General features: G+C 42.3%; 1 protein-coding gene across 3 annotated transcripts in view; it reads left to right on the top strand.

Moving 5' to 3' along the window:
• The window catches only part of sema6a (sema domain, transmembrane domain (TM), and cytoplasmic domain, (semaphorin) 6A), a 63,948-nt gene that overhangs the window by 28,955 nt on the left and 21,353 nt on the right, over window positions 1–13,640 (top strand). For all 3 annotated transcript variants that reach the window (XM_089119950.1, XM_089119949.1, XM_089119948.1), the window contains exons 4-11: window positions 1,405–1,465; window positions 3,375–3,437; window positions 3,689–3,790; window positions 6,817–6,907; window positions 7,967–8,086; window positions 8,814–8,902; window positions 11,173–11,390; window positions 12,275–12,406. In XM_089119950.1, the coding sequence (XP_088976076.1) occupies window positions 1,405–1,465; window positions 3,375–3,437; window positions 3,689–3,790; window positions 6,817–6,907; window positions 7,967–8,086; window positions 8,814–8,902; window positions 11,173–11,390; window positions 12,275–12,406 (876 nt within the window). The remainder of the gene's footprint in view (window positions 1–1,404; window positions 1,466–3,374; window positions 3,438–3,688; window positions 3,791–6,816; window positions 6,908–7,966; window positions 8,087–8,813; window positions 8,903–11,172; window positions 11,391–12,274; window positions 12,407–13,640) is intronic.

The following is a 13,640-nucleotide window of genomic DNA, read 5'->3' as shown; positions in this document are numbered from 1 at the left end:
TCTAATAAAACTTCACTGTAATAATTACTTTAAGTGCTTAGACCCAGTTATATGATTTACACCAGAGCGAGAACATGCATTATAGACGTCAGATATACTGTAGCTTATAGATCTGCGTGTGTGTGTGTGTGTGAATCTGAGGATGATGGTGTCTTCATCACTCCTCCGTCTCACAGCTTCAGTAATTACTCGCTAGAATGGAATTTCACTAATGAGCGCGCGACACCGTACCTGTGCAATTAAAATTGATCAGCCGGCGTCAGAAACACAATCTCTGCGGTCGAGCGGTGTAACTCAGGAGGAGTGTGTGAGATCTGCATTAATCGTGTCCATCAGAAGATCTGCTCGTCCGTCTCTGACCCCACAACTGCACTCATTTCACAAATGGCCTTTCTTTTAGATTGAGCTTCTGCTGCGTCGAGTCTGAACACGAGACCAGATATGAGCGTCAGCGGATCCAAATCAAACACACTGGACGTGGAGAATTACAAATCATCAGCTAATGAACTGATCTGACTCTAATAACATGTTACACGTAAACCAATCCGGCAGTGTGGGCGGGGCTTCTCCTTTAAGAGGGGCAATATCGCGGGTGAATTATGTACACTATGTTTATTACAATGTTATGATGAACTATGTTTGTTGAAAGCGTTGTAAGGAAGCTGATGTTTAGAAGGGTGTGTGACTCTGAGCAACACATCATTAGCTGATTAATAACGTAGTCAAGCCAAAGGCTAATCAGATTAATTACTGTCACGTGTGCGGTGTTGTAGAGCGGCGGATTAGCGATCTGAGCCGCTGTGACTCACTCAATCAGTTTCTGGAGGAGGCAAACCAAGACCTGTGTAGCGACTGGAGGCGGAGACTAATTAGCATATTCATGGTTCCGCGTGTACTAAATGAAGCAAGGGTGTCAGGTTACAATAATGCTATTTTAAAGCATGAAGAAATTATTTTATGAGGAAAAACATTTAAATATGTCATTTTGATGATCTTCGTCGAGCCGTCATTCAGAGTTTAATTTGATTTCGAGTGGATAGAGAACTGACTTTTGAATTTGCCAACATTCAAACTCAAGAACTGAATGAGATTCTTAGTGTACTTCTGAACGCGGTTCGAGAGAGTGAGATTACAGTAAGGCTCTGGAGTGTTTTTTAACCTTTTTGAGGGCCGTTTTTACTTGTATGTCTTATTAAATGCATCTGTGTTGTCTTTGATATCAGAATACTGTAGTCTGTTGCCAATCACATCTGATCAGAGAAAACCATCTTTAGTTACACAAATTATCAATTAAAAAACAGAAGCTCATCTCAGTGTTGGGCTGCGATTGTTGATTACTGTAGATGATGATGAGTTTGTGATATGGAGTGTGAGACGAGTGACGCTGTGGATGTGTCTTCACAGAGATCACATTTACACGGTGGACATCGAGACGGCCAACACCGAGGAGATCTTCTTCAGCAAGGTGAGTCCTGATCCAGTTCTCTCTTAATCACCTGGCAAACGAGCCGAGCGGACGAGCGCCTCATCCAATCAGGAGCCGCCGTCGAGCGTCACGTGACCCAGAGAGACGCGTTAGTTTATTTATTTATTCATCCTTTATTTAAGCAGGTAAATCCCCTTGAGATATCACTATCTCTTGTTCCACTGACGCCGGTCAAGACGAGTTTCACGCACAGATGAACATAGAAAACTCAACTCGCACAAATCTAAACAGGAAAACCAAGAAAAACTCATATAAGAGCACTCAGAGCTGACAATATCTGTAGTTTAAGTATATTTTGCAGATCGTTCCAGGATATCTTTAATGTGTGATGGAGATCTGGTGTAATAACTGATTGAAACTTCCCTAAAAGAGCCTTAGTGAACACACACATGTGCGATTCCCTTCTCTGATGATTCATATAGTGTACAGCGAAGAGTGAATCTGCTCCGCAATCAAGCGTATGATCGACAGAGTCCAGCACGATCAATAACAGATCCAAAAAGACTCATTTTTTAAAGATGAACTGAACTGAAATTTGAAAAAAGGTGACATAAAAGATGTATTTTATTAATTATCATTGGTACAATTTTTAAAATGGCATAATTTGTTAAAAGGGATAAAATGGTACATTGAAAGTGTTGTTTTTGTTACACGGGCGCCGCCATGTTGGATTTCAACATTCGACTACGTCACTGGCATGGTAAGCCACTCCGCTGCCTACCCGCACCAGCAGAACAGCCGTAGCTTGTAAACAGTCTGAGGCGCGCTGACATGGCTGAAGAAACAGAATTTTTAGCGACACACTATTTAGAGATATGTACTTTCGTCAATGAGTACATGAAACGTCTGACAATGTCTGCATTAAATGTTTTATTTACACAAGTTACAAGTTCAACACATCACGTTAACGTTACACGAATCCTTGATATTCGGCTGAGGGGAAAAGATTCCTGATGTGTAGTTCACGGTAAAGGATGGGATTCTCCTTTCTAAATGCACCCTCGCACATAGAGTGAACTGCCAGTACGCTGTTAATCTAAACAGTCTGAGAAAAGTATAACAAGTTAGCCCAGCCTAGTCGCCTATTCGTAAAATACCCTGTTACTGATGGGGCGCTCGCGTCTCAGCTCGGACATCCATTAGAGACAGCATAGCCTCCCCCAACACGTTTCTCTCACCGAACAGCATCCGAAATGAACGGTGCATGGTGATGCATTTTTCGCCGATCAATAAATGTTTCAGGTTGACCTCTCTGCAACAGATCGTCTCCGTGCAGTATGCATACTCCACAGCGCTCGCGCCCACAATCACTTCTCCCCAAAAACGATCCTGTACTGTGAGTGAAGCCTGAAACTGATCGTCCTCCATGTGGTGGTAGTCAGACACTACCGGCCTGTCCCTCGCGGGCTCAAATGCGTAATCCATGCCGTTAAAAGTGCTCATTTTCGTCTGTGTATATGGGACCTGCAGCTGTTGTTTATGGTGCTCCGCGGGTCCTACCATGCCAGTGACGTCATCGAAATTGCCAGCGCTAACAAGCGCAATTTTGCGTTGCTTATAAAAAGCTATATTAATATTTTTTATTAAAATGTTTAGTGTAATTTACTTTTAATTGTCATAAACAACACGTTTTCATCGTCGATTTTTTTCAGTTCAGTTCATCTTTAAGGACTAAAACATTTTTTCCAGCTTCAGCTTCTTCTAACTCCATCTAAAGCTGCCGTTATGTATCGTATTTATTTGGTGTGTGCCGGCGGATCGATGAGGTTTAATCAGGCGCTGGTGTGTTACGGCGGCATCGGCCCGTTTGACCCTTGACCCCTGACCCTGTGATCCAGGGGAATGTGTGAGCGCATCTATTGATCCGGTATTGATCTCCTGTCGACAGAAGCTGACGTGGAAGTCCAGACAGGCCGACGTGGACACTTGCAGAATGAAGGGGAAACACAAGGTACGTCATTCTCATAATACTGCAACATTATACAGATAACGTAAAGGAGGAGGAGCTCACTCTACAATTAAAGACATTTACAAGAAACATTTTGAAGAAAAAAACATTTACAAAGTATTTAAAAAACTAACTGGAACATCAGCATAATGAACATACAGTATGATGATGATGAAGATGATGATGATGATGATGATGATGATGATGATGATGAAGATGATGATGTACCGTACGTGTTTCTCTCCTGGTTTCAGGACGAATGCCACAACTTCATCAAGGTTCTCCTGCAGCAGAGCGGCGACTCTCTGTTCGTGTGCGGGACGAATGCCTTCAACCCGTCCTGTCGGACCTACAAGGTGAGTCTCTCCACAATCGAGAAAGAAAACATTCCTCGGTTCGTTTTCCCCGCGAGTGAAACACTCGGAAAATCTTCAATAATCTTGATTGTTTTTGCTGTAAAGATAATCCGAGACGCTTCTGTCCTCTTAAAGAGGCTCTGAGCGAATCAAATACTATCACACTATTTCATTTTGTTTATATTCTTCAATTTATATACTTTGTACATTTTGCACAAGTTTCTATATTTTTTCTTTTTCCCCATTTGATCCCTTAAAACTTTAATCCTTTAATCATTAAAATGACATATTTAAATGTTTTTTCCATTATTCCTTAAAATATCTTGAATGTAACTCGACACCCTCGCCTCATTTAGTATGCGCGGTTCTATGAATATGCCCCGCCTCCACTCACTCTGGTTGACTCACACACGTTACAAGGTGGTTTGTGACGTCAGAAACACCAGCGATTTCAAAGCGTGTTTTTGAGACTGTCTTTGGTTCACTGCAGTTTTAAGGAGGAAATACTCAGCAATGCTGTCCACTTATCAACACACACACGGTGTGTGTTAAAGCAGATTAAACACACCACCAGTGGTGGAAAGAGTACTGAAAAAACATACTCAAGTAAAAGTACCATTACATTCCAAAAAATGTAGTGTGAGTAGAGTAAAAAGTACTTGTCCAAAAAACTACTTGAGTAAGAGTAAAAAAGTAGCTTATTTAAAAGTACTCAAGAGTAGTGAGTAGTGAGTACTGAGGTGCAGATTCTACCCCTTATAATAAACACTGTGCACTACAATTTATAAATTAAAAAAAATGCACATACTGGAATTCACATTATATTTTGTTCTTTGTAAGAAAGATTGAAGAATATCTATCATCCATCTTTTTAAAATGCATCAAATCAGTACACTCATCACCATTTAAATCATATTATTTGGGGGGAAAAGCATTTACAATTAGGCGAAAAGCCACTGGGCCTGAGCATGCTATTGTTGCACATAAAATATCAATATTCATAACTGTGCATATGATAGTTTAGCATCACACACCAAGAGATGGGTTAAATAAAATAAAAAATACCCAATTTCTCTCCAAAACGGTACCAATGTTAGTGTTTTGATAAATGAGAATCACTAATATTACCATACTACCTCAACTAATGCACTGAAAAAGGCTAAGATAGTGAGCTAACACTAATTACACACTTTAATTCCATGCTATTAAATATGTTACAATTTAAACGTAAATGCATTGTTCTAGAAGGGTGGCATCATCCCTTACATACATTTACTCACATTGTAATGCTGATAATATAATTTGTAAGGAAAATTGTGCATTAAATAGGGAAGTTATATCCAGGAAACTTTTACAAAAGAAACAAATACACTTTGTCTCTGAAGTCTCGGCTAAGCTGTTTTATCAGCAGCATCCACACACAAAAAAAGTTCAGCATGAAAAATGTTTTTGCGCAACTGCACTTGCCAAATGAATATAATGGATCAATAAAAAACGCTGTTTATTATCGAGCTGTGCTAATTTCTTATTAAGTAATGCAGTTCAAGTTAAGTTAATGACATGGTGCACTGATTCTGAATCTGGCGGCATGGCGAGCGCGAGACGCGGCAGTGAACAGATCGTGACGCCCGTCAATCCTGTGATAGTGAAGTAATGGGAGCGGGAATTCACCGCATTATGAACTCGTCTCGCAATTCCCCCAACCTCAGACCAAATAGGCCCTGTAGACAGGCCAGCCTATATAAATATCATATTAAGCAGAAATGTGAAATGTACCTTAGCATATTAGAGGAAGACGCTGATATCTGGGTTGAATTGATGCGTGATGATGCACTTCCACAGCAGTCACGAGTAACAGCAGGAATAGGCGGTAAGTTTTCTATGCTTAATTTGATTTGATGACAGTCACGAGACCGATTACTCGATCCAATCACGTTGATGGATAAAAATCAAATTAAAACAAGCATGTAACGAGTAACGGCCACAAACAGAAGGAAAATAGCGGAGAAAAAGTACCGATACATCACTTAAAATGTACTCAAGTAAAAGTAAAATTACACAATTTTAAACTTACTCAAAAAAGTACAATTTCTGAAAAAAACTACTTAATTACATTAACGTGAGTATTTGTAATTCGTTACTTTACACCCCTGCACACCACACACTCATAATCGCCGCGGTTCAACACAAGTTTGTCCAGTTTCGAGCGGCCAGGAAAGCTCGTCTCTGCTGTCGGGATGATTGACTTGATATATCGCTCTCCGTGTTTTGAGCTCTTCCAGTGTTTTTCCCTGTGATCACATCATCTCCTCTTCTGCAGTTAGTCAGAGAGAAGTGTGTGTGTGTGTGTGTGATCCTCATCCAGCAGTCGCTGTAATATCTGGCACACACACGAGAGAGTCAGCACTCGGCCCCTGGAGCTTCTCCTCGTCCACCTCGGCTGCGCTTCTGCCGGCCAGCTCCCGGGGCTCCGGCTCTGAGGAGAGCGTCTGTTTCAGGGCCAAAGTCGTCCCACATTAATCATCGGCGGACAAATGTTCTCCTGAACGGATGCTTGGATCCGCGGCCTCCTCCCGACAGCCCATCTGTGCCCGCGCTCATCGCGAGCCGGTGTCCGTTACATCAGCTGTTACCGGGCGGATCCGCAGGCTTGACGACACACAGTGGAGGAGTGAACGACACACACACTCGTCTCGTGACCCTCAGTGAATAAAGCGTGTGTGTTTGTGTGTATTTCTGGAGGAATGTTAATTGTGTTCCTAATGCGGGAGAATGTGAGCCTCGGTTGACGGCTCGATGGAAACAGCTCTGAAGGAAATGTCGTATTCCCACAAACACGGTGTAAAGTGTGTGTTCTGGAGAACCCGGCGCTGGTCTTGGCAAGCCTCGATCTTTTGTTGAAACCAAGAAAGGAAGAGCTTTTAAAAATAACCAGCCGTGCGTGTGAAAGTCTCAGACTCGTCTGCAGGTGTCAACACTCCTGCTGTTTGACCTCTGACCTCTGATCTTTCCCTTCATTCCTGCAGATGGACAGCCTGGACGCTCTGGGCGATGAGATCAGTGGAATGGCCCGATGCCCGTACGACGCCAAACACGCCAACGTCGCCCTGTTCGCCGGTAAGACCTTCATCACCAACACCAGGAATTGGCTCACACACAGGTCACACTCGACTCACACACCCGGGACACACTCGGCTCACACACTCGTCAATCAAAACTAACTTTATAGCTTTATTGTAGATCTGCTGTAAAGCCTGAACACTGTATCACTGTAACGCTGCTGTCAAACTCTATACTCTTAAAGCGCTGTATAGATGAAGGTGACTTGACTTGACACTCGGGTCACACTCGGGTCACACTCGGGTCACACTCGGGTCACTCAGGCGCTTCCATAATGAATGTGTGTTTTAATGGGCGCTTTCTGAAGTATGCCAGGAATACGAGGAACTCCCTGACGCGCCGGAGCAACAGTTGCTCCCTGTTTCTGGGAAGAGCGTTTGCTTGGCAGACTCTGGTCTGGAAACACATGAAACTATTGTGGTGAGGGCAGAAGACGGCTCTGCGAGTCCGGCTCAGAATACGGGATAGAAATAACCCTGGAGATGGAAAACACACATGAGTCATTCCTCCATTAGCGGCTCGTAAACCCTCGACGGGCCGAGGAGCCTCTGTTCCCAGCGCTAGAGCCACGGGAAATACCACCTTAAACAAGTCAGGAATAAGAGCAAGATTATTACAGTCTGTTTTACAAGAATATACTATTTCACATTTAGTTTCTGTGTAATTATTTGTGAAATTTACTTGCAGGTGTTGCAAATTTTATTCCGTTATTTGTTCTTCAAGAGACCGGATTGAGGAGAAAAACAGCACAAAATACAAGAGGGAATTTGAGAATTTGAGAATAAAAAAAATAAAAAATTGAGAATAAAATAAAAACAGTAAAATTGCAATAAATATTTGTTTTTATCAAGTCCCTATGTTGTAATATCAGTGTGCCTACCTTAAAAAAATACATACATAAATATTGTTTATCTGCCTATCTAATTGTCATGTGTATGGCAAAGAAAGAAAGGAATTAATAATAAATGCATTCAAAATGAGATATTTTTATTATAATGAGTGTGTGTGGTGTATCTGTGGTTTTTGTCGTGTTGATCATGAACTCTTTGGTTGCAGATGGGAAGTTATATTCCGCCACAGTCACAGACTTCCTGGCGATCGACGCCGTGATCTATCGCAGTCTGGGAGACAGCGCGACCCTGAGGACGGTCAAACACGACTCCAAATGGCTGAAAGGTGAGGCTTCGTCATAACACACACACACACACACACACTGCCCAGAACCGTGACCTGAGTGTCCTGCAGCGCTGCTAATCTAATCAAACCCTCAGAGAGCGTTAAGAGACGTGACGTGTTTTATCAAAGCCTTGAGAGACTGACGAACATCACTCACACACACACACACACACACACACACACACACACACACACACACACGCATGTTTACTATACAGGGACATTCCATAGACATAATGGTTTTTATACTGTAAAAACTGTATATTCTGTCCCTTTACACTAACCCTACCCATCACACACACACACACACACACACACACACACACACACACACACACACACACACACACACACACACACACAGGTAAACAGGGTAAATATTTAACTAATAAACATCACCATTATTTCCCAGCTCATTAATCACATTAAGAATTAAAAGCATGTTTTGCATTACAAGTTTTCTTCAATGGTTTATTAAAATATGCAAATGAGGCATTATCTAATATAAAAAATATAATGCGGCTCTATATGAACAAACCTTGAGAATATAGAAATGAATAAAGCTGTATAGTTTGGTGTGTGTAAAACCGCTGAAGTGACTCGGACTCAAACCTTTAAAGAGTCTACATTAAAAGTAATGAAACAGCCCCGTAATGAAAGCCGAGTGTGAACGGTGTTTATCCTGTGGTAATAACTGGATTCTCCGTCTCACTCCTGTGGTTTTCAGAGCCGTATTTCGTCCAGGCGGTCGACTACGGCCAGTTCATCTACTTCTTCTTTCGGGAAATCGCCATGGAGTACAACAGCATGGGGAAGGTAGGAGCGCCTCGCGGGTTTTCCTGCGTCCACACCACAGACAGGAAGTGACAGGGGAAGTGCACAGGAAGTGGGCGTATAAACTAGTGAGGCCCATCGGGACGCAGGTACTAAAAACAACACAAACATTGTCTGGTATCCGAACGATGGCCGTAAATAGCTCAACGTTTATAATTCACTTCCTCGTCTGTGATTATTAAAAGCAAACGGACGAGTGCGTGACAAAGGCTCATTGTTGTGAGTTCAAAGGCAAAAGTCAGTGAGATTTGAGAGGCTTCCGTAATTACAGGCTGAGTCTCCAGTGGGTTTGAGTCTCCAGTTACTGTAATTACACTAGCCTGCCGCGACCCTCTCACACGCCTGAGCAAAGCTCTCAAAGTACAGCCAATGAATGACAACTGTTGCTCTGCAGAAACACAACGACTGTAACTATAACTATACAATACAGGTAACGTTTGCATAATCGCTCTATTCCAGGAGAATAGTGAAGTCCACACCACAACTATAACGATAACGACTGCGTTGGAATTACTTGCAGAACTTTTTTCCCAGCTGATGAACGATAAAATACATTGAGAGCCAATCAGAATCCATGATCCAAAGCGACAGACGATAAAACTGCAGTGCAAATAAGAAACAGAATGTTATTGTCCGCTGGTGTGGACGTTAATATAGCTATCGTTATTGTTATCGTTGAAGCTATCGTCTGCTGGTGTGGATGCTAATATAGCTATCGTTATTGTTATCGTTGAAGCTATCGTCTGCTGGTGTGGACGCTAATATAGCTATCATTATTGTTATCGTTGAAGTTATCGTCTGCTGGTATCAACGCTAATATAGCTATCGTTATTGTTATCGCTGAAGCTATCGTCTGCTGGTGTGGACGCTAATATAGCTATCATTATTGTTATCGTTGAAGTTATCGTCTGCTGGTATCAACGCTAATATAGCTATCATTATTGTTATCGTTGAAGCTATCGTCTGCTGGTATCAACGCTAATATAGCTATCGTTATTGTTATCGCTGAAGCTATCGTCTGCTGGTGTGGATGCTAATATAGCTATCGTTATAGTTATCGTTGAAGCTATCGTCCGCTGGTGTGGACGTTAATATAGCTATCGTTATAGTTATCGTTGAAGCTATCGTCCGCTGGTGTGGACGTTAATATAGCTATCGTTATTGTTATCGCTGAAGCTATCGTCTGCTGGTGTGGATGCTAATATAGCTATCGTTATAGTTATCGTTGAAGCTATCGTCCGCTGGTGTGGACGTTAATATAGCTATCGTTATTGTTATCGTTGAAGCTATCGTCCGCTGGTGTGGATGCTAATATAGCTGTCATTATTGTTATCGTTGAAGCTATCGTCTGCTGATATCGATGCTAATATAGCTATCATTATTGTTATCGTTGAAGTTATCGTCTGCTGGTATCAACGCTAATATAGCTATCGTTATTGTTATCGTTGAAGCTATCGTCTGCTGATATCGATGTTAATATAGCTATCGTTATTGTTATCGTTGAAGTTATCGTCTGCTGGTATCAACGCTAATATAGCTATCGTTATTGTTATCGTTGAAGCTATCGTCTGCTGATATCGATGTTAATATAGCTATCGTTATTGTTATCGTTGAAGTTATCGTCTGCTGGTATCAACGCTAATATAGCTATCGTTATTGTTATCGTTGAAGCTATCGTCCGCTGGTGTGGATGCTAATATAGCTGTCATTATTGTTATCGTTGAAGCTATCGTCTGCTGATATCGATGCTAATATAGCTATCATTATTGTTATCGTTGAAGTTATCGTCTGCTGGTATCAACGCTAATATAGCTATCGTTATTGTTATCGTTGAAGCTATCGTCTGCTGATATCGATGTTAATATAGCTATCGTTATTGTTATCGTTGAAGTTATCGTCTGCTGGTATCAACGCTAATATAGCTATCGTTATTGTTATCGTTGAAGCTATCGTCTGCTGATATCGATGTTAATATAGCTATCGTTATTGTTATCGTTGAAGTTATCGTCTGCTGGTATCAACGCTAATATAGCTATCGTTATTGTTATCGTTGAAGCTATCGTCCGCTGGTGTGGATGCTAATATAGCTGTCATTATTGTTATCGTTGAAGCTATCGTCTGCTGGTGTGGATGCTAATATAGCTGTCGTTATAGTTATCGTCTGCTGGTGTGGATGCTAATATAGCTATCGTTATAGTTATCATTCACTGTTGTGAACGGGCTCTAACACTCGTGTCTCTCTCTCTGATCAGGTGGTGTTCCCGCGTGTGGCGCGCGTGTGTAAGAACGATCGCGGCGGCTCGCAGCGAGTCCTGGAGAAACAGTGGACGTCCTTCCTAAAGACGCGACTCAACTGCTCAATCCCGGGAGACTCTCATTTCTACTTCAACATCCTACAGGCCGTCACCGACGTCATCCACATCAACGGACATGACGTCGTCATGGCAACCTTCTCCACGCCATACAACAGGTGTGCGCGAGAATCTCCCGTGTGTTGCTCGTCCATCACTGTTTGTGTCGGAGCAGTTGAGCTTGTTAAATAACCATTAAAGGTGCAGTGTGTAATATTATTAAAGGTGCAGTGTGTAATATTATTAAAGGTGCAGTGTGTAATATTATTAAAGGTGCAGTGTGTAATATTCAGGAGGATCTGTTGAGAGCAATGCAGTTTCATAAACATAACTGTGTGTTCAGTGGTGTATATAGACCTTACATAATGAACCGTTGTGTTTTATTAGCTTAGAATGAGCGTTTCTCTCTACACACACACCGCGCGTCTGCTTACATTCACGTTTCTACGGTGGACCTGAACGGACAAATGTGTTTCGTCACAGTGTTGTTGTTCATGTACAGAATATGCTAAAGTCAGCGAGTAAAACACTGACACAATGATGGACAAGCAACAATAACATTCGCAATAACATCGTTTTACTGAATAATCAAGCAAACCTAATTTATTAATTTATCTTTGTAATGAAACCTCATTGTTTAACTGGCTACTCTCTGCTGTCTCAGACGACGACATCACTTCCTGTCGGCCGCCGTAACGTCTGTTGGGTGCAATTCGCAACCTCACCACTAGATGCCGCTAAAAATGACACACTGCACCTTTAAGAGGCGACATGGAAATTTTGACTGGGGCAAAATTCCAGTGAATAAATGAACGGGTGTTGATGGGAAGGCGACACACACACCGAGGGTGAATTACTCAGATCTTCTGACCCGCGGCTCCGTCTCTCTGAGATTCACAGTTTATAGAGTCACAATCCGGCCCTTGTGTGCGGCTCTCAGACCACAGGAGTGATTCACAGTTGTGTTATTTTGGCGTGTGTCTGTGATGAATGTGTGTTTCAGTATCCCGGGCTCGGCGGTCTGTGCGTATGACATGGCAGAGATCGCGCTGGCCTTCACCGGACGCTTCAAAGAGCAGAAATCGCCCGATTCCACCTGGACACCCGTGCCGGAGGAGAAGGTGCCCAGACCCAGGTACACAACGTCGAAAATTAATCTTAAAGTCAATCATTGTATCTTTGATCACCAAAATGACTTTTTTCCTTGATAAAAATTCTTCATGCCTTAAAATATCTTGAATGTAACTCGACACCTCATTTAGTATGCGCGGTTCTATGAATATGCAGATGAGCCCCGCCTCCACTCACTCACTCTGGTTGACTCACACACGTTGATCTGATTGGTTACAAGGTGGTTTGTGACGTCAGAAACACCAAAGCGTGTTTTTGAGACTGTCTTTGGTTCACTGCAGTTTTAAGGAGGAAATACTCAGCAATGCTGTCCACTTATCAACTTACACACAGTGTGTGTTAAAGCGGATTAAACACACCACACACACACACACATCAACAACATTACACGCTGGATCTACACCACAGGGGGGCTTTAATAAGCATGTCTTTATTCAGACTAGTAGAATTTAATTGTTTCGTTTATTGCCGTTGTTCTTATTATTTGTATTTGAGTGTGTTTTTAATGTTCTCGTGAGCGCAGTGTTTTGTGGTCCTCCAGGTTTTCCGCTCGCTCTTCATCCTCCATATGGCTCGTCTGTGTCATGAACGAGGAGTATCGCCTGCGCTGATTAACATGAAATTATGTGTTTGTGTGAAGCGAGGTCAAGGGTTAATGCGAGCGATCGTGCCAACTGTGCTTCAGTGTAATTCTGTGAGGATGTGCTGGAGAGGAGCGCCGAGAGGAGCGATGCGTTCCTGAAGACATCCGCGATAGTCACGACATCATCACGAAACCGCGTCTGTCGTTCAATGATGTCACGCAGGTGGAATCACTATTGCTGATGAATTTGTTTGAGGTTGAATTAACGCGAGATGTTTTTTCCTCAGTTATTTCCAGATTGGATCATAGGCTCGTCCACACACTAGAGCTCGTCCACACATGCGCACTTCAAAAACTCTCTTGACAAACTAAAAATTACAATAATTACATTTGTATGCACTGTAAATATATCGATGGCACTGAATGTCAGGTGGTTTATTATTGAGTCCACAAACTGCCTTCCAAACGCACAACTCTGCGATGCTGTTCGCGAATGTTTTCAGGAAACACGACTCGCTGAACTGATAACGACAGAACATGTGACCATACTCAGCTGATCCAGATTCAGTTTAAAGATTCAGTGCATCATTCGGACTGTCTCTCCAGTTTTATGGTGGAGAATATACGGATGTGTGTGTGATGATGAAGATGTGTG

Source organism: Pimephales promelas, chromosome 14, assembly GCF_988280905.1.
Source record: "Pimephales promelas chromosome 14, fPimPro1.hap1.1, whole genome shotgun sequence".
NCBI classification, from domain to species: domain Eukaryota; kingdom Metazoa; phylum Chordata; class Actinopteri; order Cypriniformes; family Leuciscidae; genus Pimephales; species Pimephales promelas.
The sequence above is the reverse complement of the archived record's forward strand: the minus strand, read 5'-3'. Positions and strand labels throughout refer to the sequence as shown.